This window comes from Mastomys coucha, unplaced genomic scaffold, assembly GCF_008632895.1.
Source record: "Mastomys coucha isolate ucsf_1 unplaced genomic scaffold, UCSF_Mcou_1 pScaffold9, whole genome shotgun sequence".
NCBI classification, from domain to species: domain Eukaryota; kingdom Metazoa; phylum Chordata; class Mammalia; order Rodentia; family Muridae; genus Mastomys; species Mastomys coucha.
Window position 1 is genome coordinate 33,694,262 of NW_022196915.1, and position 26,221 is coordinate 33,720,482.

The 26,221-nt window shown below is 43.1% G+C and overlaps 1 protein-coding gene across 3 annotated transcripts in view; it reads left to right on the plus strand.

Moving 5' to 3' along the window:
- Samd4a (sterile alpha motif domain containing 4A) overlaps nt 1-26,221 on the plus strand; it is a 216,422-nt gene that overhangs the window by 145,499 nt on the left and 44,702 nt on the right. For 2 of the 3 annotated variants that reach the window (XM_031361918.1, XM_031361920.1), the window contains one exon: nt 23,441-23,704. The exons of the other annotated variant lie outside the window; for it this stretch is intronic. In XM_031361918.1, the coding sequence (XP_031217778.1) occupies nt 23,441-23,704 (264 nt within the window). The remainder of the gene's footprint in view (nt 1-23,440; nt 23,705-26,221) is intronic. 3 annotated transcript variants of the gene reach the window in all.

The following is a 26,221-nucleotide window of genomic DNA, read 5'->3' on the forward strand; positions in this document are numbered from 1 at the left end:
AAAAAAAAAAGAAAGAAAGAAAGAAAAAGAAAGAAAGAAAGAAAGAAAGAAAAGAAGAAAGAAAATATGTGAGACAGGCTAAGTTTATCAAAGATGTTCACTCAATCTCTAGTTCGGGAAGCTCAAGGGCTTGGCACCTGCATGGGCTCAGTTCTGGGAGGATCCATGTGGCTGTCCCACATCATGGCAGATGGCAGTATCAAGACTGTGTATGCAAATGATCACGTGGCAGTCAGGAAGAGGGAAGAGCTGGGCATGGCCAGGCTCAGGTTTCTATGACAAGCCTTGATGGGAACCACCTAAGACTTTGTGAAAATCTCCCTAATGGATCTCAAGTGACCTAAAGGCCCCCTGTGTCCCATGCTACACTAGAGGGCACCACTAGTCACATAAGATGTTGAGAGACAAGCCACATGCAGTGTCACATGAAGAGAACTATAAGGCTATGTGTAACATCTTAGATATTCAAATTTGGGATATAAACAACAAAGTGATTTGTGTTGTTTTGTTATTGTTTTTAGATTTCTTTATTTTACATATATGGGTGCTCTTCTGCATACATGTGTGTTTGTGTACCACATATGTGCAGTGCCTGAAGGGGGCAGGAGAGGGTGTTGGATCCCTCAGAAAGGGATGTTGGCTGCCATGTGTATGCTGGGGTTTGAACCTCTGTTCTCTGGAAAAGTGCTCTCAAACTGAACCATCTCTCCAGTACCCAAAAAGGTGTTCTTGATCAATAGCTAGGGGTATAGTCATGGAGAAGTTATTTGACTATTAAATCTCTTTTATTCATATATAAAAGTGGGGATAAATTTTATCAGAAGACCTCTCAGTGGACCTGCTCAGGATGGGAAATTGATGTGCTCATTGTAATAGCCACTTAAAGCATTGAGTTATAAAGAATGAGACCTTTAGCACTCTAATTTAAAACTTGAATATGTATATACCCTTTCATCATCACTAAATTTTTAGAAATCATTTTACCTTGTGTGAATGGGTGTTTTGCCTGCATGTATGTCAGTGTGTCATGTGCATGATTGGTGCCCACGGAGGCCAGAAAAGGGTGTTAGGTCCTCTGGAACTGGTGTTACAGGTGATTGTGAGTCATCAGATAGGTGCTGATAATTGAACCCAGTCCTTTGGAAGGGCAGCTAGTGCTCTTAACCACTGGATCCCAGAGCCCCATAGTCTTTTTGTGTAGAATTTTATTCCTTTTCTCATCTGTGTGATGAAAGCCCTGACAGAAGAAACTTAAGGGAGAAGGGACTTGGAGGTCTCACGATTTCAGAAGATGTAGTCTGTCATGGTAGGGCAGGGCAGGGATAATGGGTGAATGTGATGGCATCTTGCTCATGCTGTGAGAACAAAGAAAGAGGAGAGCAGGACAGACAGCAAAGCCTGGCTCTGACCTTCCCCATCTCACTCCTGACGGCCTCCTCCCACCAGACAGGCCCTGCCACCTAGGCCACCACAGCTGTCACAACAGTACCACAAGCTAGAAACCAAGCACTGTTGAGCACATGAGCCCGAGGGGGAGTCGATCTTGCACCCCTCTTCTCCAGCGAGTCAAAGCATAGTAGCTGTGAGGGTCCTGTTAGTCAGCTGTTTAATACATAGAAGATACATAGAAGGCACAGTCATAAACTCAGGCCCCAAAATTTGGTCTATCCTCTCAATTAAACCAGGAACATTAGGCTTGCAACTAGTCTTTCCTCTGTGTGTGTGTGGTGTGTGTGTGTGTGTGTGAGTGCGCGTGTGCATGTGTACATAAGGATTTTCTTTTGAGTGTATCTAAAATATGGAATCATTATAATGATCCAACTACAGTAACTGCAGATTCTTCACTGGTAACTTTGGTCTCCTAATTAGATGGAACAGTTATAATGATTCCACATTTTCTTCTGTCTCAGTTTCATTTACATTCCTTTCTTCTTTCTTTTATTTTTGAGATTATAATATAACTACATCATTTTCTCCTTGCTTTCCTCCCTCCAAACCCACCCTCCATATACTTCTCCTTACCTGTCATTTTCATGGCCTCTTTTTCTTTACACACACACACACACACACACACACACACACATACACACACTCCTAAATACACAAATAAAACCTGCTTAGTTTGTATAATGCTACTTGTTTGTTTGTGTTTTCAAGGGCTGACCCCCAGCTGCTGTGCTCTCCATAGTCTATTTCTCCTGCTGTCAGCAAGCCTCAGTTGCTGGTAGTACTTCGTCTAGAGCGAGCTCCATCCCCACCCCCACATGGACATGTTTATGTCTATTGGTGTCATGGGTTTTTTGTTTGTTTTATTCTGTTTTTAAGACTAGGCAGGAGTTAGGGGGAGGAGCTGGAGAGGAAGGAATGAGGAATACGTTTGATCAAAATACATACACAAGTATAAAATTCTCAATTAAAAATTAGAAGACCCTTATAAAATCCTGAAAAATCCAGTATTTATCTGGGAAAATGGCTGAGTGGTTAAGAGCACATAGTGTTCTTGTAGAGAATCTGAGTTGAGTTCTCAGCCCTCACATCAGGCAGCTCACAACTGCCTGGCACTCCAGCATCAGGGAGCCGACAGCTCTCTCAAGCCTTGGGCACATGTACACACATGCACGTAAATTAATAGTAATAATATAATAATAATACCTAGTAAATACCAGGATCCCTCCCAAAGGTTGTCTCCAGTGACATATTAAATTTTATTAAGTAACCTGAGATTTATCTGATTTTTTTTTTTTTTTTTTTTTTTTTTTTTTTTTTTTTTTTTTTTTTTTTTTTTTTTTTTTTTTTTGGTTTTTTTCGAGACAGGGTTTCTCTGTATAGCCCTGGCTGTCCTGGAACTCACTCTGTAGACCAGGCTGGCCTCGAACTCAGAAATCCGCCTGCCTCTGCCTCCCAAGTGCTGGGACTAAAGGCGTGCGCCACCACCGCCCGGCTGATTTTTTTAAGTAAGGATAAATAGTTAAGTAAAGGTAGCTATCAATGTTCTGATTTTGAGTCCACTACTAAACAGGAATAATTTGTAGTAAGTGTAAGATTATTATTCAGATTTATCAAAATAGCTCTTAAGTAGCAGGATGCCGCTCACTAACATAACATACAGGTACATGATGCAGAAGTGTGACTAGTCCTGAGCATGCAGAGTATTTCCAGGAAAAATAATGTGCCATATTGAAAAGGGCAGTGGGTTAGTAATCTACCCCCTGTGTATCTCTGAGAAGCATAGACTCCCAGGGATTCCCAAGCCTTTAGAACGGCCTAAGGATCATACTAGGCTCTTCCATTCTGGGTTTACAAGGCAGGAAAGTCTCCATCCCAGAGAGTACTGAGACCTGGCACTCAGCACCGAGTCCTTAGCACTGCAGGGGTCAAAGCTGTGGGGCTCCCCTGGCAGAATCCATGCTCTCTGCCCATTCGGTTGAAAGCTGTCATGGAACTTTGGCCTCCTTCACATTTTAAAGGGATTTGAAAACTAGGAAATGCTACCTGGTTCCTAGAAACAGGAAGTGGGGGGCTGTGATCAGATGAGGGAGACTCTCTGCTCTACCACTCAGTGAGTCCGGGCAAGCACCATTGCCGCGGACTTAGAAAGGTACAGAAAGCAGAGGCATGAAGATGCTTAGGAAGAGAATGGAGGGAAGAAAGGCGTTCTAACAGAAAACACAGATGTTAGCCTGGAGCAGTCCTGCTGAAAAGGAGCACAGGATAACATGGAAAACTACTGGAGTCCCTTCTTAAGAGAAGGATCTCTAGGCATTGCCCAGTTTCTGCTGTTTAGAATGAAAAGGACACAGGCAAGAAATGCTGGTCCAGGTCTTAGTGGGGGTTGGGGAGGGGGAGAATCTGAACCATGATACATAGGGTAAGGGATGAAACAAAGTCTCAATGTAGCCCAGGATGGCCTAGAACTCCTATGATCTATCTCCTAGCTCCTATCTCCCAAGCACTAGAGCTGCGAATTTGCTAGCTTGTGCCACCACATCCAGTTCTCTATCATTTAAACACACACAGAGACAGACACATAGGCAGACACATACACATACTCACACACATACACACACTCACACACACATACATATACACACACATACATACACATACACATGTATACACACATACACACACATACACACACACTCACATGCACACACATACACACACACACATACACACACATACACATACACACACACATACACACACATACACGCATACACATACACACATACACACACACACTCACATATACACACACATACACACATACAAACACATACACACACATTGACATATACATACATATACATACACACACATACACACACATACACACATACACACACATACACATACACACACATATACACATATACACACATACACACACACTCACATATACACACATACACACACTCACATACACACACATAGACATACACACACACACTCACATGCACACACATACACATACATACACACATACACATATGCACACACATACACACATATACACATACACACATGCACACACACACATACACACACACGCACACGCACACACACACACACACACACACTCACACACTCACCCCTCTCTGTCTGAGACTCCTCAGGCTCAGTTGGCTGTTGCCTGGATTCCAGGCCATTTGAAACCATTTTTACAGCACTCAAGGTTGCATCTCATGTGATGGGCGTCTTTTGGAAGCAATGGGAACTCTTTGAAGGCAGCGATTTGTTTTAAGGCAGCGATTCTCAACCTGTGAGTTGCAACCCTTCTGGGAGTTGAATGACCCTTTCACAGGGGTCATTTACCAGATATCCTGCATATCAGATAGTTACATTATGATTCATAACAGTAGCAAAATTACAGATTTGAAGTAGCAACAAAAATAGTGTTATGGTTGGAGATCACCGCAACATGAGAGCCTGTGTTAAAGGGTTGAATTATTAGGAAGGTCGAGAACCATCTTTGTTTTAAGGAACTTCGTAACTATTTGACACATTACCTGTCCTATCCATGTTTCCACAGTGGAAGCACAGACGTTGCAACTTTGGAGCTATTTTCAACTGTAGATTCAAAACAAAACCGGAACAAATCAATAGTCAACGCCAAAATCAAGAGCTCTCCCTCAATTCTAGGTTCCCCAGATGGTCTATGATTAGCCTCTGTGGGTAGTAAGGCTTCCAAGCACTGCCACAGCTGGAACATCAGCTTCCTTATGAGCAAAGAATGAAAGTTACAAAGAAGCAGAGTAGGCTTCCTTGTCTGCTGTCAGCATCCAAGTGAGGCATCTGACAGAAAACACAGCCGAGACGCAGCTCGCATGGTGCTCATATTCCTAAGAAGCCGCCTGACACCATCTGCTTGAGTCAAATCATTCCCCATTGACGAAACTTGTGATTTGTAGTGTAGATTGTCTGGTTTTAGCTCATTAATCGTTGCCAGCAGGAACTCTTCAAATCTGAAGATTTTGGTCCCCATCTCCCGAGATTCTTTCTCACCATTCATAAGCTGGAACATATTTAAGAGAATTTATGGAGAGTGTTCCTGGAGATTTTTTTTTCTGGTGTGTATAGCTGATCTCTGTATGTTAGGATGATTGATGGGAACTTTCTTTTTTTTTTTTTCTTTTTTCTTTTCTGTTGTAAGCAAGTCCCGTTATATGATGGTTTGGTCTGGCCTCTCCTCGGCTGTTCTCGTAAATGCGTAGAACAGTCATCCCAAGTATGGTCAGGAGCGGGAGAGAGAGAACGTATTGACACGAACCCACCAGTGCCACCTGGTCTGGGTCTGCATCCACTGGCTGTGCCGAGAGAATGTTGGAGCTCACAGCATGCTTCAGAAGTTGGAGGGATTTTGTAGTCATTAGGCCTTTGGGAGCTATACTGTGAGAAAGCTGCTCACACGTGCGTGTCCTTAGCCAAGATGGTATTTGGCACTTGTGACACCATCTTTAACTCTGCTAGGTCTGGCAATGTCATCTTTAGCAACTCAGCTAACAAATATTAACCTGAAAGTCAGAGCTCACTCAGGAACCATAGAGTAGGGGGGTGGGAGAAGTAAAAAACAAAACAAAAAAAACAAAAACAAAACAAAAAAACAAAAACAAAAAACAAACAAACAAACAAAAAACCCCGAACATCTGTACAGCTGTTTATTCATGGAAACAGAGCTCCAATTTCAAAAATATCGATGTATTGTTGGCTAACCCTAAGTCTAAGAGTCCTTGCTTCTCAAGAGTGCCACCCTTTGGGAACAGAATCAACTGTGTGATTCTGGCCAAACAGTTCCTAAAGGTGGATCTGAGCAGCACACACACCCAGCATTAAGGTAAGCTTGGTTGCTTAGCTCAGTTGTCTTTGGAGCGAGTGCTTGCCACACTCAGAGAAAGTAGCCATCTTGCAGGCAAACGATGTGATCCTTGGTGGTTTTCTTTCCATTTAGGTGTGTCTGTAAACAGGAGTGTAGAGATCTGTGTAGCCCTGGTCCTATCCTATTTTCTGTTGATGACCTCGGGATCCCTACAGACAGCCACATAATTTTGGCTTCTTGGGGATTCTGTCATTCCTCTACCCCCACAGCTCACTCTGTGCAGCTGAGAGACGGTGGCCAATGGCAGACTGTTAGGCAGTTGCCCACTCAAGCAGTGCTCCCAGGTGCTCGCCTGGAAGCTCCAAATTCTGGGATCTTCTCAGTGCCCAAGTTCTCCCTCACAGCTCCAGGCTACACAGCAGCAGCTTTCCAGACTGTGAAGTTTCCTGGACAAATGTTTAAAATGGTCAATACAGACAGTTCATTTTTCTTCCTTAAAGAGCACATACGAGATTACATGTTTATATCTTGCATTTTCACTCCAGAAAAGGAGCCTCAAAGCATGGCTGAGAAACAGGAAATGTTCCTGTCTCCTGAACTGAGGCTCTGTAATTCTGGCTGTCCCCACATAGCTTAGGAGCATGAACACATCTGGGGATCATCCTCTCAAACCGCTGTTACTTCAGGCAAAGTTGCTACTGAAGTCCAGCATGGGAGACTGCTTTGGCCTGAAGGTGGTTTTCTCACCTCCACTCCTCCAGGGCTTACCTCTGGAAACACTGATTCTGTGAGGTAAGAGTTCACTCTCCATAAAAATACAGAAGATAAGTGATAGTCAGTCCTAGCTTACATACACAAACCCTGGGCATACACTGCCAGACAAGTATAATTTTATATAAAATATCAGAATTAAATAAACAGGATGGCTGAGGACTTTAGCTGAAGGCATTACCTTGCAAATGCATAGACAGTACTGAATTCAGAGCTGTGGTTCAGTCTGACGAGTTGTCCAGAAGTGGAGGGTCGCATGACCTGGAAGGTACTGAACAGAGGCATGCAGCTAGCATGGGAACCACAAACACACAGTGCCTACACATGATAAATCCCAGGTGGTGAGGGCCAGGCAAAACCGGTTCTGGAAATCCCAGCATCAGACAGCTAACTGCGCTTGCCCTCCCGGTTTCTGGGGTGCTTCAAAGGTGCTGTGAATCCGGACTCCTCAGCTTGCGGCCCCTGCAGGCTACGACCCCACAAAGGCAGAAATTATCCACTGCCAATCAAGCCTTTGTCTGCTCTTTTTTTTCTTAATGACATTGATATGACCAAAGTTAGGTTGTGACTACGACTGCAAGCACAATATTCTAGGTTTGGCTTCAGTGTCCTATTTTCTGAGTGACCTTGGACACTTGTAAGACCTGAGGCCTTTGATTCCTTCAATGGTCGAATGCCTAGAAGGGGTGGGATAGATGATATGTGCCTAATCATATATATTTGTTTAGTGTTGGGGCTCACACAGAGAACTTTACAAGTCCTCTACACCTGACCTACATTCCCAGCCTCTGAGTCTGCATTCTTGTGACAATTCAAGAACGAATGAGTGAGTGAGTGAGTGAGTGAACAAACGAATGAACGGACAGACAAATGAGAGAAGCAAACTACACTGTTACTGACACTTTCTAGCCTTCTGAAAATAATGTTTTTGGCCGAAGTGTTTAAAAAGAATGTAGCACCATCATTAAAACCCCGTGAGGATGACTCTGTTGGGCACATAAACAACATTAACACTCAGCCTTCAGTGAGACCTTGGCATTGCCCTCTCCTGAGTTTCTTGAGGGCTTGACTGAGGAATGTTAATCTCTGTCCCAATGCCATCTGCTACCTGGCGAGTCAAAATGTTCATTTTGAGGGAAACCATTCCTGAGGCACGGCTTTCCCTTCAGGAAAACATTATGGTTATCTTAACATTTTTAGGCTGTTTTTCTTAATTCTGATGTTCCTCCAGAATGCAATTGAAAACAAAAAAGATCCTGGTTTGGCTTCTTGTATGTAGATGTTTGCCTAGCTCAGCCCTCAACACCCACACAAGAGCAGACCCATGAAGTCTGCGAGCCATTTGGGGGGAACTCAAGTGCAGTAAAAGGTGCTTTCTGTGTGGCTGGGTAGGCAGCCACTAACTCAGGTTACAGGAGTCTGCACTACACAGAGCCATGGATTTCCAACAGTTGCATGGAAGAGCCACTTGAGCCAAGGGGAAGAGCATTCACTACAGAGGCAAAGGAGACAGGCTTCTTGACCCTCACACACTTCCTTAATCCATTGTCCTTAAAAGGAAGGGCCATGATGACTCAGAGTGTAGCTTGGCCTCCTCAGAAGTTCTCTTTAGTTCTTGGGATACTGGGGCAAATGGATGGAAATTGAAATCAACTCTTTTTTTTTTTTTTTTTTTTACCTTCTTCAGCACCCTTCCATACAAAGTGTTGTTTAGAGTATTAACGCTGCCTTAAGGCTCCTCGCTACTATGTGCTCCAAAATGATTAAAGGGGGGTGGCTTAATAAAGGGAAAGAAGTGCTATTTGCATCTGTGTGGCCCTTGTGTCTTACGGACTTGTCTTTTGACATCTGTAATCCTGGTCACTAGTGCATAGACACGCTGTCTGTGGAGATGGAGAGATGTTTCAATGGTTAGAGATTCCTTGTTGCTCTTCAGACAGGTGGCTCTCAACTACCTGTAAACCAAACTCCAGCAGCTCTGATGCCTGATGCCTTCTTCTGACTTCCTCTCTCTCTCTCTCTCTCTCTCTCTCTCTCTCTCTCTCTCTCTCTCTCTCTCTCTCTTGCTCTCAAAAATTTTTAAATGATGTCTTTAAAAAGAAAATAATACTATGTTGAATGTATAGATGGATAGATGGATGGATGAATGGGTGGATGGGTGGGTAGATGGATGGGTGGATGGATGGGTGGGTGGGTGGATGCATGGATGGATGGGTGGGTGGGTGGGTGGATGGGTGGATGGATGGGTGGGTGGATGGATGGATAGATGGATGGATGGATGGATGGATGGATGGATGGTGGATGGGCAGTTGTTTTTGTCATTGCATTGGGCTTAAGGGCACAGGCCTGAAAAAAATCACAGAACCTTGGACTTTAAACTCTGACTCTTGTCACCTCTTCACTGTCTCATCTTTGGTCCTTAATATTTCTGCCCTAACTTCCTGTCTGTGAAGTGGAGGCACAAGGAGAGAGTTGATATCATCTACCTCATCAGATTTTGCATGGAGAGCAAATGGAAAAGTGTGTAAACGAACATAGTGAGCACCTGACCTGCAATCAGCATAGCAAATAATAGCTGATGCTGTAGTGTTTCCCTGTCATGTGACCTATTCCTCAGAGAATAAGGGGCTGAGAAAGATAGCCTTCAGGGGGAAAAGCTCTGCATTTGGGAGAATAGCAGTACAGTATCCCCGGCCTAGGGCAGGTAGAGGAAGCAGAGCAGAGAGTCTTTATTCATGATGTCATGAGAGTCTACATGTGCAGGAGTCAGGAGAGCACTGGGAAAAAGATGCAGTTTAGTGCCTCTTCTCCAGCATCGGTCCTAGTGAGAGCTGGTGGCAACTCTCTTCTCCTTCCCCAATTAGCCATTCTTCTACATGTTACAAGGCCAACTTTCAAAGATACAGAGAAATAAAAAAAAAAATGAGCCAGGAAAAATATGTCCAAATGAGAGTGTTTTGATGGGCTAATAGCATCCTGGAAGAGCATTTCTGAGAGGGGCCAAGAGTCCTCTCCTGGTTTTCATGATCTCCTCAGCATTGTGCCCACAGCTTTTAGAGCCTGGTACATCATGGACGTTCAATAAATGCCTGTTGAATTCACCTTCACTAACTATTTTGCTTATGAGGAACCAAATGTCACCCAGACTTTTAATAAGTTCTCAACCTGAATTTCTGAATATAATGGAAGGACTAAGAATTTCCAATAAGAATTGTATTTAGTCAGTCAGCACTGCTTATAAATGTTAGGACAGACAAGGTTTTTGTAGTTCCAGATACTAATATTCAATGGGAAAGGAAGTAAGTCATATACAGTAACACCCACCACCAAGTAAATGTGAAGTCTCAACACTTAAAAATACATGGAAATTTCATTTGGGGATGAACTCAGTGGAGGGCTTTGATTTAGGATGCATGAGGCTACTCAGTCCTTAGTATAAAAGCCCCATAAGAAGTATTGGAGATAAGTAAAGGCCAAGTTGAGACACTATCAAAGAAGACAGAGCAGAGCTGGTAAAGGTTCATTAGTATACAGACCAAATGTGGGCATTGCCGCTCTTACGGCATTATGTCCATGCTCACGTCCTATGCTGAAAAATGCTCCAGAAGTATCTTTGCCATCACCATTAGCAGGCATTGAGTTTGCTCTTCCATAACCAAGTTTGGTTTCTCTGGGTTTAATCTTACTCTAACAACCAGGATAACAGTTTCTGTGGCACTTGAATATTTCTAAATGCATTAGTGCATAGTAAATATGTTTCCCCCACAAGCTCATGGTGTTGCTTCTGATAGCAACAGTAGATGAGGAGGCCTGAGGCAGGAAAGGATTGTGTGAATTCCAAATGAATTTCCAAGTTCTTCTCACTGCAGCAGGCTGTGTTGGCCTTGGTTGATGTCTAACCCCAGCTTCAGCAGAACAAGTGCCCAGCATGCCGGAGCGGGTGTGTGGAGCTGTCTTTGGCTACTTTGTGGGTTCTTCTTTCTTCCACCCTTCTCCAACCTTTTTTCTTTTACCCTTACACTCCCATAACACTAAATAAGAGAGAAAAGAGATAGAGAGGAAAGGAAAGATTTAACTGAACAAAGTCAGGGGTTGGAAAGGGGCAGTGTTATTGTTAGACTGCTTCCTGCTGATTCGGAGTGTTGAGTTCCTTAGGGCAAGTTGGATCTTCACTGTCAGGATATCTGATTGCTTCTTGTTTTTTTATTTGAACATGAGTAGTTAACAAACCACGACCAATGCCAACCAACACCAACCAACAATCAACCAACAAATCCACCACATGTCTCCAGACCCTAGCATTTATATACCCTCTGAAAAATCCCCAGAATTCCAAACATCACACAATCACAGAAACTATTTATAACTAGCACTAGGCAAATCATAGTCAGTCCCATGCCCCACACCTGGGATTAAAATGAAAACATATTCTTGTCATTCCTGACTCCACTTCCCTGTGCATATTGGTGTGATAGCCGGAGATCACAACCATGGATTCTGGGATTGGGAAGGCAGGAACAGCTGAGGGATAGAGACCTCAGGTATGGAGTGAGTGCATTGAGAACAGACTCTCAGGAGACAGGCTTCAATGAGACAGCTCATTTAATTGGAGAGCAAAGGCTATTTAAGTCTTTTGGGAAGTGGGTAGGAGTTTTCAGGGAGAGTATACATCATTGGCTAGGACCAGACCTGTGAGGATGCCTCATATGCAGAGGGAGGAATTTCAGACATGGATGGACAAAACCTTATAAAGGAGAGGAAGCCCATCTTGGCTGCCAGACTATGTGACCTCCTCTGAGGGTCAAGAGTCAGGAGCCAGGGCTGCATAGATCAAGATCTGTGGGTGTGTGGAGGGGATGGGATGTTCCCACTCCTGTCGATCTCAGGACGAGATTTCCAGGGTTTTCACATGTCTCAACCCCACTCTTGCTCCAGACTGGCTCCCCCAGTCTTCATGTATTGGCTCCCTGACCCCACATATTCTTATGATATTTTTGTGTTTTTTAAAGAAACCAAAATTCCAAAATCTCACTACCAGTGTATAATCAATGTGTCTTAACCCAGAATGGGAGCTCACATCTCCTGCTGCCTTGCAAAAATACAGATCCTGATTCAGTAAGCCCAAGGGAGGCCTAAGAGCAGATTTCCTGTCACAGTCACAGGAGATGCCCTGCTAACCCTTGAGTCCAGAGCTCTTTGGTTTCTGATTGAGAATCACTTATGCTTTCAACAGCTGTGTTTCTAGACTAAGGGAAAGTGTGTCGTGGGGTTTCGATGTGTGATTCGTGTTCAGAGAAGCCCTGGGCTGTCCCTGACCTGTCTCCTCTTGCTTAAGAAGAGTGAAAATGGCCACAAGAGAAATCACAGTTATCTAGGAGTCAAAACACTTTTCTAAGGATGGTTGTCTTCAGAGACGCTATGGCTGTGATAAAATGCCGTAGCCAAAAGCAACTTAGAAAGGCAAAGGTTCATCCAGCATATACGTCCACATCACAGTCCATCACTGAGGGTAAGAACTTAAGCAGGAACCTGGGGCAAAGAACAGAAGCAGAGACCCTGGAGGAGTGCTCCTCAGGGCCTGCTCAGAGTGTCGTGCACAACACAAAACTACTCGCCCAGGGATGCCCAGCATGGTGGCCTGGGGTCTGGGTGAAGCACTCTTCCACACCAATCATCGATCACAGTCTTACCCATTGGCCAATTGATATTGGCAGTCCCTCAGCTGACGTTCCCACTTTCCAAATGACTCCAGGTTGCATCAAGTTGAGAGAAAGCTAACCAGCGTATCATCACAGGCTCTTGCACTCAAGAAAGATGGGGTAGCCTTCAGCACCACCCCTTTTTAAGCAGTGACCGTACCAACAAAAACGTGGACACCTGCTCAGCCTGGAGGAGCTAAGCAATATCTCCTGACTCCGCTGTAGCTAGGAGTTGGGGTGAGTTAGTGCTGTAGCCATTCCTGTCTATGAATGGCTATGAAATGCCTGTTAGTATCGCTTTAGTGGTAATGAGCAGAGTTTTGGCAAATAGGTAAATTCACAAGGATGCAATACATGAATAAAGAAAACAGATAATGCTTAATAGATCATGGCTACTTAAAAATTTTCCAATTCTAAACTCTTTTCACCTGAGAAATTATTCCATGGCCTTCATATGTCATGAACTAATAATAACTACCAAGAAATTTATTCACCTACTAAAGACAAAATCGAACTTGCAAAGTAATACGACGTATTATAATGTTTATTTTATAGTAAGAATTAACTATAAATTCTTTTGTGATGCAGACTTGTAACTCCTACTACTTGGGAGATTAAGGCAGGAGGATCACAAGTTCAAGACTTGTCTGAGCTTTACAGTGAGATTAGGGCTCTCTGGGGCTCTAGATTGCACTCTATAAGAGCAGAAAACCCTGGACATACAGGGAAATCACTGCAAGTTAAAACCTACGGTAGCTGTGCATCTGAGCCAGGTGTTTTGGGCAGAGTGTGTTGGCATTGCGTGGTGGTGTGGTGTGTGCGATGCTAATTGCTCACATTATGTGCTCAGAACTGAGGCCACAATGAAATCATCTGCTGAGGGGATATGGTTGAGTGTTGCCAGAAACCCCTCAGATGTGTTACATGCTTGATTTTGAATTAATGTTTGGTAGTTGTATGGGGAGAAAACTTTTAATGCCACCAAACCTTTTTGCAAGCCCCACATTCAGTTACAGGACCCCTGCATGGGGTGGTGATCATTGTGTAAGAAATTGTTAAGTAGATCAGTGAACGCACACCTCCACAACTTGTCGGGCAGGTAGAGGGGATGGGGGCAGTGGACAGGGAGCAAACGGAGTCCCTCAACCCCTCTGACCCCCGGTCAGAGTAGGCATCTGGGTTCAACCCAGCTCCAGTGACCTCTCAGGCATGTTCTGTCTGCTGGCAAGATTTGAAGGCTCTTGCCTTCTTTATGTCCAGTAAGAAATAAGGATCTTCAACTCCTGCCCCTTTTCTGGGCACTGAGTTATGCCCTGGCTCTGGAAGTCTCTTATGGCAGTAGTGATTGATAATACTCAAGTAGATATATTGAGAGCAAGCATGAGAATGCTGTTTCTCTAGGGTACGGAAGAACAGTACAGTTTAAATGATAAATGCAACTCCAAGTCAAAAATCCCAATCGTTATGTGTAATCACAGACCACAGTAAATCAATTGCATAAACTCAGTACCACTCTCGTTCTGTTCCAACACCCTCAGGGGCAGGTCGTGATGCGTTAGCACTCAGGAAGACAGAGGTGAAGAGAATGGGGGCTGGGATGCAAAGCTTGATAACTCGTCCAGAATCACATGGTGATTCAATCAAATGTAATCAAGACGCCAGAAGTGGCTAAAGCATTCAATTCTTCTTAATTAACCAAAAAGAAAAAAAAATCATCTAATTATCAGTATAAGCTCCAATTGTGGTCCTTTTGAATGGTCATTTATGTGTTATTGTTGAATTTGACATTTAGATGGAATGCTTTAATGAAAACAAGAGCCAATTCCCTAATCAGTAAATTGCCCTGCTAGTGCCTTGCTGGGCCTCTTAGTCTCATGCTGGAAGCTAAGTTAAGAGTTAGGACTAGGTAATACATTCCTAATTATTTATAACCCTTCTTCTAACACCAGAAAGAAGAAAGAGAGATGGTAGTTTGATCAAGGCAGACTTGAGTGTTTCAGACTCAGAGAAAGAGTGGAATGCATGGTGCTTTCGACTGCCCTGTCTGCAGTAAGATGTAGGCATCTCTAATAATGGCCGACTTCACCTGACTGTTGTTCAAATAAGAGCCGCCTGTCCCTGTTATTTATAAGCTATGAGGCTCTTGTGGTAGGGAAGACTCTGTGGCTCAGATCAAGACAAGAGCTGGTAGACGGGGCTTGAAAATATTCTATTAGCTCTTTTCAAGCAATTAGCCAGTTTCTCCTAACAGGTACTGGTGCTGGTGGCACGGTATACAAAGAGACTCTGATGTGTTCAGTAATTCTGGCCAAGCATGACCTTGGGAGAGATGCTAAGTCGTGAAGTCTTGGCTACTTACAGTAACAAACATGGATGTTTTTGCTGGCCCCCACACTCAGTAGGGGTTGAGTAATTAAGCACAAGATGGGATGTTATATGATATAAAGTGCTAAAGCACTTCCTGGATAGGTGTGCAAGGAGGATGGAACAGCAGGTACTGTTCGAGAGCCATCTTCAGAGAAAGGGTATAGAGGAGAAGGTTGCCCTGAAGGACCTCTTTGAGCTTCTCCTCCAAACACGGTAAGCGTTTTTCTCAGTGAAGATGTGGGGAAACTTTAAGAGAAATATGTGATTAAATCTGCAGATTGTCACTGTTTTCTTTACCTGGTGTCATAAACAAAACAAGCCAAAGTCTGTCCTTCTGTCCAAACTCATTTCTGGACACTGCTTTACGTAAATAGAAATTCTTGGGCGAACCTGAGGGTGACATACAGAGTTAGAAATGTAGGTGGGAAGATCCAGAAAAGGAGACATGAACCCAATATGCACATTTGTAAAAGGCTGGACCAAATTCCATGGTCCCCAGAGTGTGCCTGGACACCTGCTTAAGTCATGTCACATGACTGCCACTGTCACTGTCTTTGGTTTTGATGGAACCACTCGAGCGGCTCCTGGATGAATTCCTTTCAGAGCCTCTTGATTGGAAATGAAAACTGTAAATGGGAATCTACTGATTTTTGTAAAATGTCTATGTTAGGTTTTGGTCTGACTCAATCCATATAATGAAGCTGTGATGTCAACCAGCAGTTATTTCAAATAGATTGCCTACGGGATGATACCCAGTTTTGTCATTACAGAAACTGACAATGAAATGTTCTAAAGACAAATGCTGTAACAAAAGTGTGCCAGAAACATTCTAATTTAGTTCTTAAAAACCCAAATATTTAAGTGATAGCACGAAGCCAGAAGCGGGCATGTCTGCTCTGCTCAAGGGCTGAGCCATCACAAGTAATAAGAGCAGACACCGTGACAAGGAATCATGGTATCAGGAAGGCTTCTCAAGAAGCCAACCCTGCATGGGAATGGTTTCATTTCAGCAGCATATGAGGAAAGATTTAATGAGCGAAAGGATAGCAGTTTGCCAACTTTGTTGTAATGTTCTCTGCAGCGTTCTCTTCTAGAGTCTTGGTTTGGTTTGGTTTGGTTTGGTTTGATTTGGTTTGGTTTGGTTTGGTTTGGTTTGGTTTGGCTTGGCTTGGCTTGGTTTGGTCTGGTTTGATCTGGTTTGGTCTGGTCTGCTCTGGTTTGGTCTGATCTGGTCTGGTCTGGTCTCCACAGGCACTTTCTCTTCACAGAAAGCATGCAGCGTCTACCCCTGGCTTGCTGGAAATATCCCATCTATCACTCACACCTCGGCTTTGTAGCATGTTCTCTCTTCTTCATTGAAAAGGAAGTAGAGTTGGAGGAACTTCTTCCAGTGTCCACATAGTCTAAGCATTGGTTTTCTAAATGTTTGGGCAAGAAGCAGAGAGCAAGCATGCAGAGCTGAGGCTTCTGACTGACTGGATGTGCTTGTAATCTGTTTTCTGAAGCAGTGGTGGCAACGCATGTGAATTTTTACCTAATAACTAATGATCCTTTCTTCTCTTCTCCCCCTACTTACTCAAATCTGTTCATGACCATAAATGTGAGTCCTACTGGGACTTTTTGCATGATGTCATTGATCACATTCTGTGCTTTGTATTTTTCAAAATGTATTCTTGAAATACTGTGAATCTTTTTCTTTCCCAAAGCTTCCCACCACAGGGCCTGCCTCTGACCACAAATCCAATCAAAAAGGAATAATCCAGGGTTCAAAGTCACCTGACCATTTCACCCTCGAGTCTTGTTTAAGGTGCTTAGCCTGACTTGGTGGTGTGAGCTTTTAATCCCAGCACTCAGGAGGCTGAGACAGGTGAATCTCTAAGAGTATGAGGGAAGCCTGGGCTACTCAATGAGAACCTGTCTCAGAAAAAAAGAAAGGAAGGAAGGAAGGAAGAGAAAGAAAGAAAGGAAGCAAGAAAGAAAGGAAGGAAGGGAGGGAGGAAAGAGAGAGAGAGAAATAAAGAAGTGCCTAGAATCCTATATCCAAAATAGTAGAACTTCATTCTTTAAGTTGGAAACTTCTAGTAGTAATGCTTAGATGCACTGTAACATATTCTCAAGATGAATCACTAACTATGCGTGATAAGCAGATCTAAATAAACCTTTAAGAGAGGGAACAGACTACTCCACCCATCCCGGTTCCTTTCAGTAGCCTCTTTGAAACGCTGCATAGATCAAGCTCTTTCTGCTTTAAACTTGATGCGTATTGACCAACCTTCCTTCAATAAAACTTCAGAAATAAGGTGTTTTGTGAGCCCTGAAGTGGTTTCATCAAAGGTTCTCCTGATGCTTTAACTGGGGTGAGAGGGCAGCTCTAGGAATAATTGTTAAAGTGCAACAATAATGGGGTGAGGAACAATAAGGGGGTGCTCTTCTGTGATGCTTTGTCATGCGTAAGGGCACACAACCTGTCAGCTGGGTCTTAGGGTTCCCTTGGGACCTTTTTCCTCTGGACATTTTCAATTGTGAAATAAGTTAATATCTTTTAACTACATGCAAATATTTGGGCTCCCATTCTACCTTTTCAATCCCTAAATTAGAATGACTTATATTTTAAGTTTTTATCATATCAATCATATATGGTAATTCATGTCAATGACTTTTTCATATATGTATAAGTACTTATATATACACATATAAATGACCATATTCTACCATAACCATCTCTTATTTATTTTTATAGCTCAATTATATTATTGGATTACATTCTAACACCCAAACATCTAAGAATTCTGTGTTTTAACAAAGGGTGCCTGGAGAGGTGGCTTAGCAATTAAAAGCACCAGCTGCACTTCCAGAGGACCCAGGCTACATTTCCTGCACCTACATGGCAGCTCACAACTGTCTCTAACTCCTGCCTCACAGGACCTAATGCCTTCCTCTGGGCACTGCATACACAGAATACAGAGACATACATGCAGATAAAACACCCATACACATAAATAAGATAAAAGGACAAAGTTCAAAGTTAACAAATTTCTGTGAGCAACAGGCAACTTCTTGAGTTTAAAATGTAGGTAACTAAAAAGCTGAAAGCTGTCCCTGGGTCTCTGTACTCACAGAAGCTACGCTTGAGGTGAGAACCCAGGTTACATGGTCAGATGGGGGAGAACCATGTTAGTTAGGTGGGGATCCTTATTGCCTTCTTGGAACATAAACATCCAACATCCTCAACAGTCTAAACTCAAACTCCCGTGGTAGCTAAGAGAAGTCATGGCTGGTTTGAACATGAGAGAGTCATAAGCATAGAAAGTTCTCTGACTATTCCTAAAACTACCTGGATTCTTACAGGGGAAAGTGTCTCTCAGCAAAGACATGAGCAGTCATCCCCTCTGCCAACTGCCGGTGCAGTGGGTTAATCTACAAAGGAAATGGATGAGTTAATAAATCAAAAGGTTGAGTTTCCCATTAAAACAATAGTGCCACTTGAGATCTGCTGAGGCAAATGAAAACAAAACCAAAAGTAATGACACACCCAGCATAGATCTTTTCCGTTTATCATAGCCATCTCAAATGAATTCGAAAATTGTTCACATGCTCATAAAATTCAGAGCACAGTATTTCATCCACTGATGGGGGCCTGGTGTGCGTAGGGATTTTCAGGAGCTCATGCTTCTCGATTTTGAAATTATTGAATGATGTCTTTTTAGAGACTTCTACCTCTCAAGTGTTAGGAGTCTGTCCTCAGGAAAATGTCTTTTCAGTCACAAATCACAAAACTAAAAAGAGCTGAGAAGTATGACCCATAACAAAAGGCTTCTGTTAATGTTAGGACAGAGTTTCATTGATCAAGTGGCACAGTCAGACTCTGGTTCAGGTCCTTCAGACCTTCCTGACCGTGAACCAGAGAGACAGCAGGTCCAGTATCCTACACCTGCCTTTCCCCCACAAACCCTCTCACTTCTCTGCCAGAAGGCAGAAATGGAAGTTCTACTTAGTATTCTCTAATAAGTCCTATATAGGCTGAAATTTTTCTGCCTGAATTTTATCTCAGTAATTAAAAATGAAGGCAAAGTCAAAGTTAGTTAAAGGAAATAAGAGATAAATCTGAGCGCTTAAGACAGACTCCATGGACAACTATCACATATTTCCTTTCCAAGGTGTTGAAAGGGAGTCACATCAAAGATGTTAGGAGATGGGAAGAAAAATCACAAGGTAAGATGAGGCCAGAGAAGCTGGCTGGCCCCAAGTGGTATAACAGAGTTCATCATGGGGTCAGGACACTCTCGGTGCTACTATGCAGCGTGGCTGCTATAGCAGATGAGTTTTAGCTGCTTTTTTTTTTTTTTGGCATATTTCAAATAGACATACTCAATATTTTCTGCTTACTTTCAGGTCATTTGAATTTATAAATGTTCTCCAGGTTATAACATCCCAATGGCAAATGTATGCAAGGCTTCTTATACAGATGAATACAGACTCGAAATTTTTTATAGATTCCTAAAACTATAAGCAGAATTGAATCCATATTATATTCAATCCTGAGTTGTCATTTCAGTGATTCAGGTGCAAAAGAGTCATGATTGTGCTCCTCTGAACAGACTTTAATGTGAGTTCTCATATGAGGGGCCATCCAACAGCACGCTGCCCCTCCTACACTGTTGTCAACATCACAGATGCAGCATAAATTTAGGGCTTCCACTCAAGTAGAACTTGCCAATTCCTGATCCCTGTGGAGGTTTTGTAAAGGCACACTTCATTCTGCAGCACTTAAACATGACTCTGGGACAGCCCTCTGAAGTAATCATTAGCCACTGACTAGCACACAGCAGTCAATAGCAAGTGCATTCTAGAGCCTCTTGCCAGAGTCCTTCTGGGGCAGCTACCACCAGCCAGGCAGGAAGGCTTCTCATAGCTTCTTATAGTCTGTTTTTACTGGTCTTCCATCCTAACTCATAAGCTAATAATGTTTACTATTATTAATTAATAGTCTTAGTATTTCCCTTGAACGTCCATGTCTTCTCTCCCCATGGGTCACTGATTCAGGTGAGTTCCAGAAACAAATGCATGCCAGCCACCTCGTTAATCCTATAGCCGTGTACCAATCTTAATGCCTGTTTAGAACTGCTGATACCCCCTTTGCCACTTTAGACCTGATTACTCCAGAATAAGAGCTAACACCAAAGACTGCCTAGACCTATAGGTTTGTCTTTGCCCCTAAGTCATCTCTCCTGTTCAGTCTCTTCCCTACAAGAAGATAGATCTGGAGTTATGCCTCAGTGGTTAGAGTACTTGAAGCTCTTGCAGAGAACTCAGGTTCAGTTCCCATCACCAATATCAGACAGACAACACCCTTAAGTTCCTAGGTATCTAACCCTGTCCTCAGGTCTTAGGAGTATCAGACATGCACATGGTACACAGACATACAGACGGACAAAACTCATACACATAAAATAAAAATAAATAAATCTAAAAAGAAAAGATTAAGGAGAGAGGCCTGCACTGACTGTGTCTCTGGGCATTTGCCCAGCACAGTCTTCCTTTCGTTTAAGTATGATGTTCAGTACAGCTGTAAACCCCCAACCTTCTCCGAATATCAGAAGTTTTGTGTAAGGTTCTGACTGCCCCTGCAAGATGACTTCAGAGAGACCTGAGTGTGGGCAGCCCTAAGGATCAGAGGGTTTCCTCTAAGATAGAGAAGAGGTGACCTTTGATGGGAAGTCACCAGGAAAAAGGGCCCTGGCATCTTAACTACAAGTGATTTATTAGACAGAAGCAAAAGCCAAGTTCATGCCCTCTCCCCTCTGACTTCACTCAAGCTCAGGAAAACAAAAACAGTTTTGTAAGTATCTTTTCAAATCCCTATAAGCCGATTCAGTGAGGAAAATATCTATCTCTAATCCCAATCACCAGTGGCATTCTGGGACACTGGCAGCTTCCCAAGCATGCCATTCCACCCGGAGTGAGGGGCAGCATGGATTTTGAGAAACTTTTAGGTCCAAGAAAACAAATTGGCTCCATTCAATTATGTAATTTATCTATATAATATAATTAATATAATACACATTATATTAATCTGAGCATCCAGATCAAAATGAGGGGCCCACGAGATGTCTCAGAGAGGAAAGGCACTTGCTAGCAAGCCCGACAACCTAGGTTCAATCCTTGGACTCACAAGTAGAAGGAGAGAACCAACTCCTACAGTTGTCCTCTTACCTCCACGTACATGCTATGGTACATATGTGAGTATACACATGGACACACATCCTAAGTCAATACCATACTAACGCAACTATGAAGTGTGAGACGTGGATATCAATTTTGTGACTGCCTCTAAACATCCTAGGTACCACAGGTCCCACCTGCTCTGGTCCATTTTTGGCAAGTCCTATTCTGTGGTTTCAAACTCACTTGAATTCCAGCTGTGCAGAGGAAGCCCCATCTGGAAATGTGGTCATACCTGGCCAGTGCCATTTGAAGTCCCCACAAGAGGTACAAAAATGCAGAGCTGAGCCAGAGTGTTCCAGCGCTCAGGGGCTTCAGATGAGTCTGGCCAATTTTACGTAAATGCTTAGACAGGCATGAAATGAATTTTTTCTGGATGTCTAGCTTTTCTTTCTATTGGTTGCTCTCTTCATTTTGTTGCTGTCTCTATTTACTTATTTTTGTTTTGTCTTGCTTTGTTTTTCTCTTGCCAGTTCTTCTCCAGTTGGGAAGAAAAGTACATTTTCCAGGGAGCCTTTTCAAATAATCTGTTCTTTAATCTAGTGAAAAGAGAAACCTGATAGGATTTTTTTTTAAGTTGTATTCACATATCTTTAAGATAGAAAAAAAAAAATCCTGTGTCTTCAACAGACTCTACTCAAATTAGAAATTCCCTAAGTTGATAACAAATGTTAAACTCAAAATCGCCCCTACCTACTCCCAACACACTTGTTTTGTTAATAAAGAAGTTTTTATTATTTAGTCCTCTGATTGCTCCACTTCACACACAAGGTCAAGTGGAAACATTGACCCCAAAAGTATTGAGCCTTGTTGCTCTTAGAGTGTTTCCAGCTAGCCATCAGATCATTACCATTACTGTCTCAGACAAGCTTTTTGGCAACAGTCTGTCTTTTGGCTCTGGCCTTTATTTTGTAAGTGGGGTCATATTAATCACTTGCTCTGGTTCTTATGTAGTACTGTCCCTCCAGAAATGCAGTCTTAAAAGCAATACCTTCCTATTTGAGCCATCTGGTCTACCTACTGAAAACCACAGAGAGTTCTTGCCAGTAAAGAAATACATGGTTGAAAGTAGGGACAGCAAATGCCTCACTGGAGGGGTTAGAGCTGGAGCTGGAGTTTAATGGCTTCCCTGGAAAATGTTTAAAAATGTATGTGGCTCAGTTCCACATTAGTACAGCAGCAGTCAAAATAGACTGAGGGAAAAGTTATGAATAGACTTATTTTGTAAAGTGACTTTACACACCCATCAAAACCAACCAAGGGTAACATCGGCTCCCTCAGCATTGATGTTGCTTAAATCCCTCCTTTGAATGCCTTCAATTTAATTTGGCCAGTTATGTGCATTTTGTTGCTTTTTCCTAGTTTTCTGGAAAATAAAAAAGAGGAGCCATGCAGATGTTGCCCACTGTGTGGAAGAGCCGGCCATACTTACTGGGAGCACTTTGGTAGCTTCTGAATGAAAGCCTTGTTACCTGGAGGTGTTTGCCAGATAAAATTTGACACGAACCTTGAGAGCAAGAGAAAGAATTAGCCCTTTCAGCATGCCTGCCAGTGCCCCATACCCTGAGGTCACATCAGTGCTGGCTTCCCTCGAGCCCCTACCACCATTCAGAGGTGACAGTTTCCTGACTGCTGTTTAGACTAAGTAGTTCAGCTTCGAGATCAGCCGTGCAAAGTTACAATGGTAACCAGCCTGCCTGTCCCTTCAAGCCCTCCATACTGATGTGGGTAATAGAACACTCGGTGTTTAAAACATAAAATTGTCCAACACATACTCTGTGTCCAACACATAGATAGGTTCACTGCTCCAAAGTCTGATTTGTAGGTCTGAAATAAAGGCAGATCCAAACTCACATGCACTAAGACCAAGCAGGTTCAGGCAGCCTCTTTTTTAACCATGCAGAGGACAGGATCGTCTCAGGCCTGATTCAGCCCACTATGCCACCAGTGGAGTGTAAAAGATAGCCATGGTATCTCTGAGGGTTCAAAGGTATTGTGGGTTATTCTGCGTCCCAGGCTAAAGTGGGGAGAATAACCTATTTCATTCTATTTTTTTTTCCAGTTCTCTCAGGCCAGGCACACCACAGCCCTTTGAAACGATCTGTGTCCCTTACCCCACCCATGAATGTGCCAAACCAGCCTCTAGGACATGGATGGATGTCTCATGAGGACTTACGAGCTAGAGGACCTCAGTGCCTCCCATCCGATCATGCCCCCCTGTCTCCACAAAGCAGTGTAGCCTCTTCAGGAAGTGGTGGGAGTGAACACTTAGAAGATCAGACCACTGCTCGTAACACATTCCAAGAAGAAGGTAGTGGTATGAAAGGTGAGTGACCACATGAGGAACCGAGAGGCCCTCCCTTGGTTTGGAGTCCAAGGGGAAAGAGAGGTGGTCAACAGGAGAGAGGTTGCCCAGCCCCTCACCTTAGGCTCCTGTATTCAAGCCATGCCTTCCAGAACTCCAGAGCTGGCCCTGGAGGAAAGGTCTTGGAAAGTCTCCTTCTAGCTAATAACAATGTTAGCTGGTGAGACAACAGCCAGGCAGGTTTTGGGGACAATGCCAAGTGCAGGCTCTGAAAGTGCCCTCAAGCTACCATTAATACACAGTCCTGACTTTTCTATTTCTGATCCTAGACCAGTGTTCAATGATCACTAGCCCCAACCCAGAACCCAGAGCAAAAAAGGTCAAAATCTTCTTTTGTGTTTTCTGTGTAGTGACTCTTGGACAATGAGTCCTGCTAGCCTGGATAGGGTCATCTGAAAAGATGATAAGCCACTACACCTCTGCATTGATATGGCCAGGGACCATTACTTTTTTTCCTAATGCAGAATCATAGTGATATTTCTTTTTATTACTCCATTTTTGTTTGAAATCTAAAGAAATATTTAAGCCCTTCCCTCTGCATCTGCTTCAGGGACATGAGAATTATCAATGTTTTAACCCAGGTAATAGATTCGCACATTGATGATAAAGGCCTATTGTGCAACCTAAATAAATATTCCTCCACTGCCTGTCAATGGACCCTCTCCTACAGATCCTCCTCGGGAGTCAGAGATTTCCAAATTACCAGTGATGAGCTCACAGAGGATGCATGCATTCTGTGTTTTTAGATGCCAGTTGTTAGAGGGATAGAAATCCTTAGGGGAAGATGCTCATCAGAGACATGCTGATAACAATGTTAGCTAGCAAGACAATAACCAGGCAAGCTTCTGGGACAGTGCTGAGGACAGGCTCTGAGAGGGGCCTCTGTGCTGCTGTTAACACACAGTTCTAAGGTTGGCTGTTACTAATCCCATTATAAAAGAGTCTCTTGGCCTCATCCCTTCCCAAGATAGGAACCTGGCACAAAGTATATGACCACATTTTCTCCAGTGCCAGATCTAAGCTAGGTTGAAAAGTGGAATCTGTCATCTTAGGGAGTGAGGCTGGCCTTAGCCTTCCTCTGAGCAGTTTATGGTTATGTCTCCCTATCCCAGCACCTTCCTACAATGGGCATGTGTTGAGAGACCCTTGGAAGTAGAATGTGTCTTGAAGTTTTCCTCTGGGGATATATATGAGTCTTTAAAAACAGCTAATGCAGTGGGTCATTCTGGCATACAGGGTGTATCACCCTCTTCCACAGGGCTCTGGGGACTGCACCATAATGTTGGAGGATGGGCAAACCCTGTTCCCAAGGGATGCTACATCCAGGTGAAGTGTCTGGACAGCCTGATTCTGAGACAGTGTATGTTGTTCCACTGGTAATGCGGGAGAAGCATTGTTTGCATGTTGACCAGCAAGGTGGACCCTGAGGAGCAGGCCATTTACTTGGAAGAATGCTGACTTCACTGCCTGGTGTCTTGGCATAGACTTCCTTCCTTTCTTTTACTTTCTTTTCCTGTTATTTCCTCACTTGTTTGGAGGGCCTATATACACTTAAAAATTCTCCCAAAGTAGGTAAATGTGTACTTTCAGACTTCTTAAGGTAAGAAGTGAACAGAGATAATGTATCAATTTTTAAAGAAATATGAACAAAAGGGAAAATTGAAAATGAGTATCCTACTGGTTTGGGTTTTGTTTGTTTAGTTTTGCTTTTATAAACATTAAACACCTTCTAGAACTCAAGAGTTATCTATGGATAAGCTCATTTGACTCCTTTCTCTGGAATTCTTGAAACTTTATCAATCACAGAATCCCTCAGATAAAATGTCACATCCCAGACTTTCATTGTGAGCACATAGGTATCAACAAAAAAGAAGCTATTTGGTGGCTGGTTGGAATGAAGGACCTTCTCCATGTGCTTCTGCCTTCTTTGATCTATTGCACTTAAAGGAGTGGATGGAGACATCCATATATTCTGACACTAGCAAGTAACGGGAAAACTCAAGGGAAGGCACGGAATTGGTGATAAAGAATTCTATTTATAGGGAGAATACATTTTCAATTCAACTGACAGTATCAGATGGTAGAAATGTCTGAACCACAAAACACTAGCATTCTGAAGTGGCACATGTCCATTATTTGTTGAGCATAAGTGTTCCGTATCCAGTCCTATTGTAAAGTGGCTTCCAAGAACCTCCTCTACATCAAAGATGACTTAGCATAGCCTCTTAAAGTTCCATCTAAGAAGCAACCCTTAATATAACCAATCCCAAGGATTTGTCATTTGATCTCCAGGCCTAAAAGCAGATGATCTTGTAAATTTCCAAATCATTTCCCAATTTCTGAAGAGTGGACTATAGAGTCGACAGGTGTGAATCTGAGAAGAGCCTTCCTGTGGAGCCCCAGGTTTGCTTTCCTGTGCCTTGGGTCCCTTGGCAGGAACAGAGATACTTGGGCAATCACCAAATGGCTGTTTTTCTA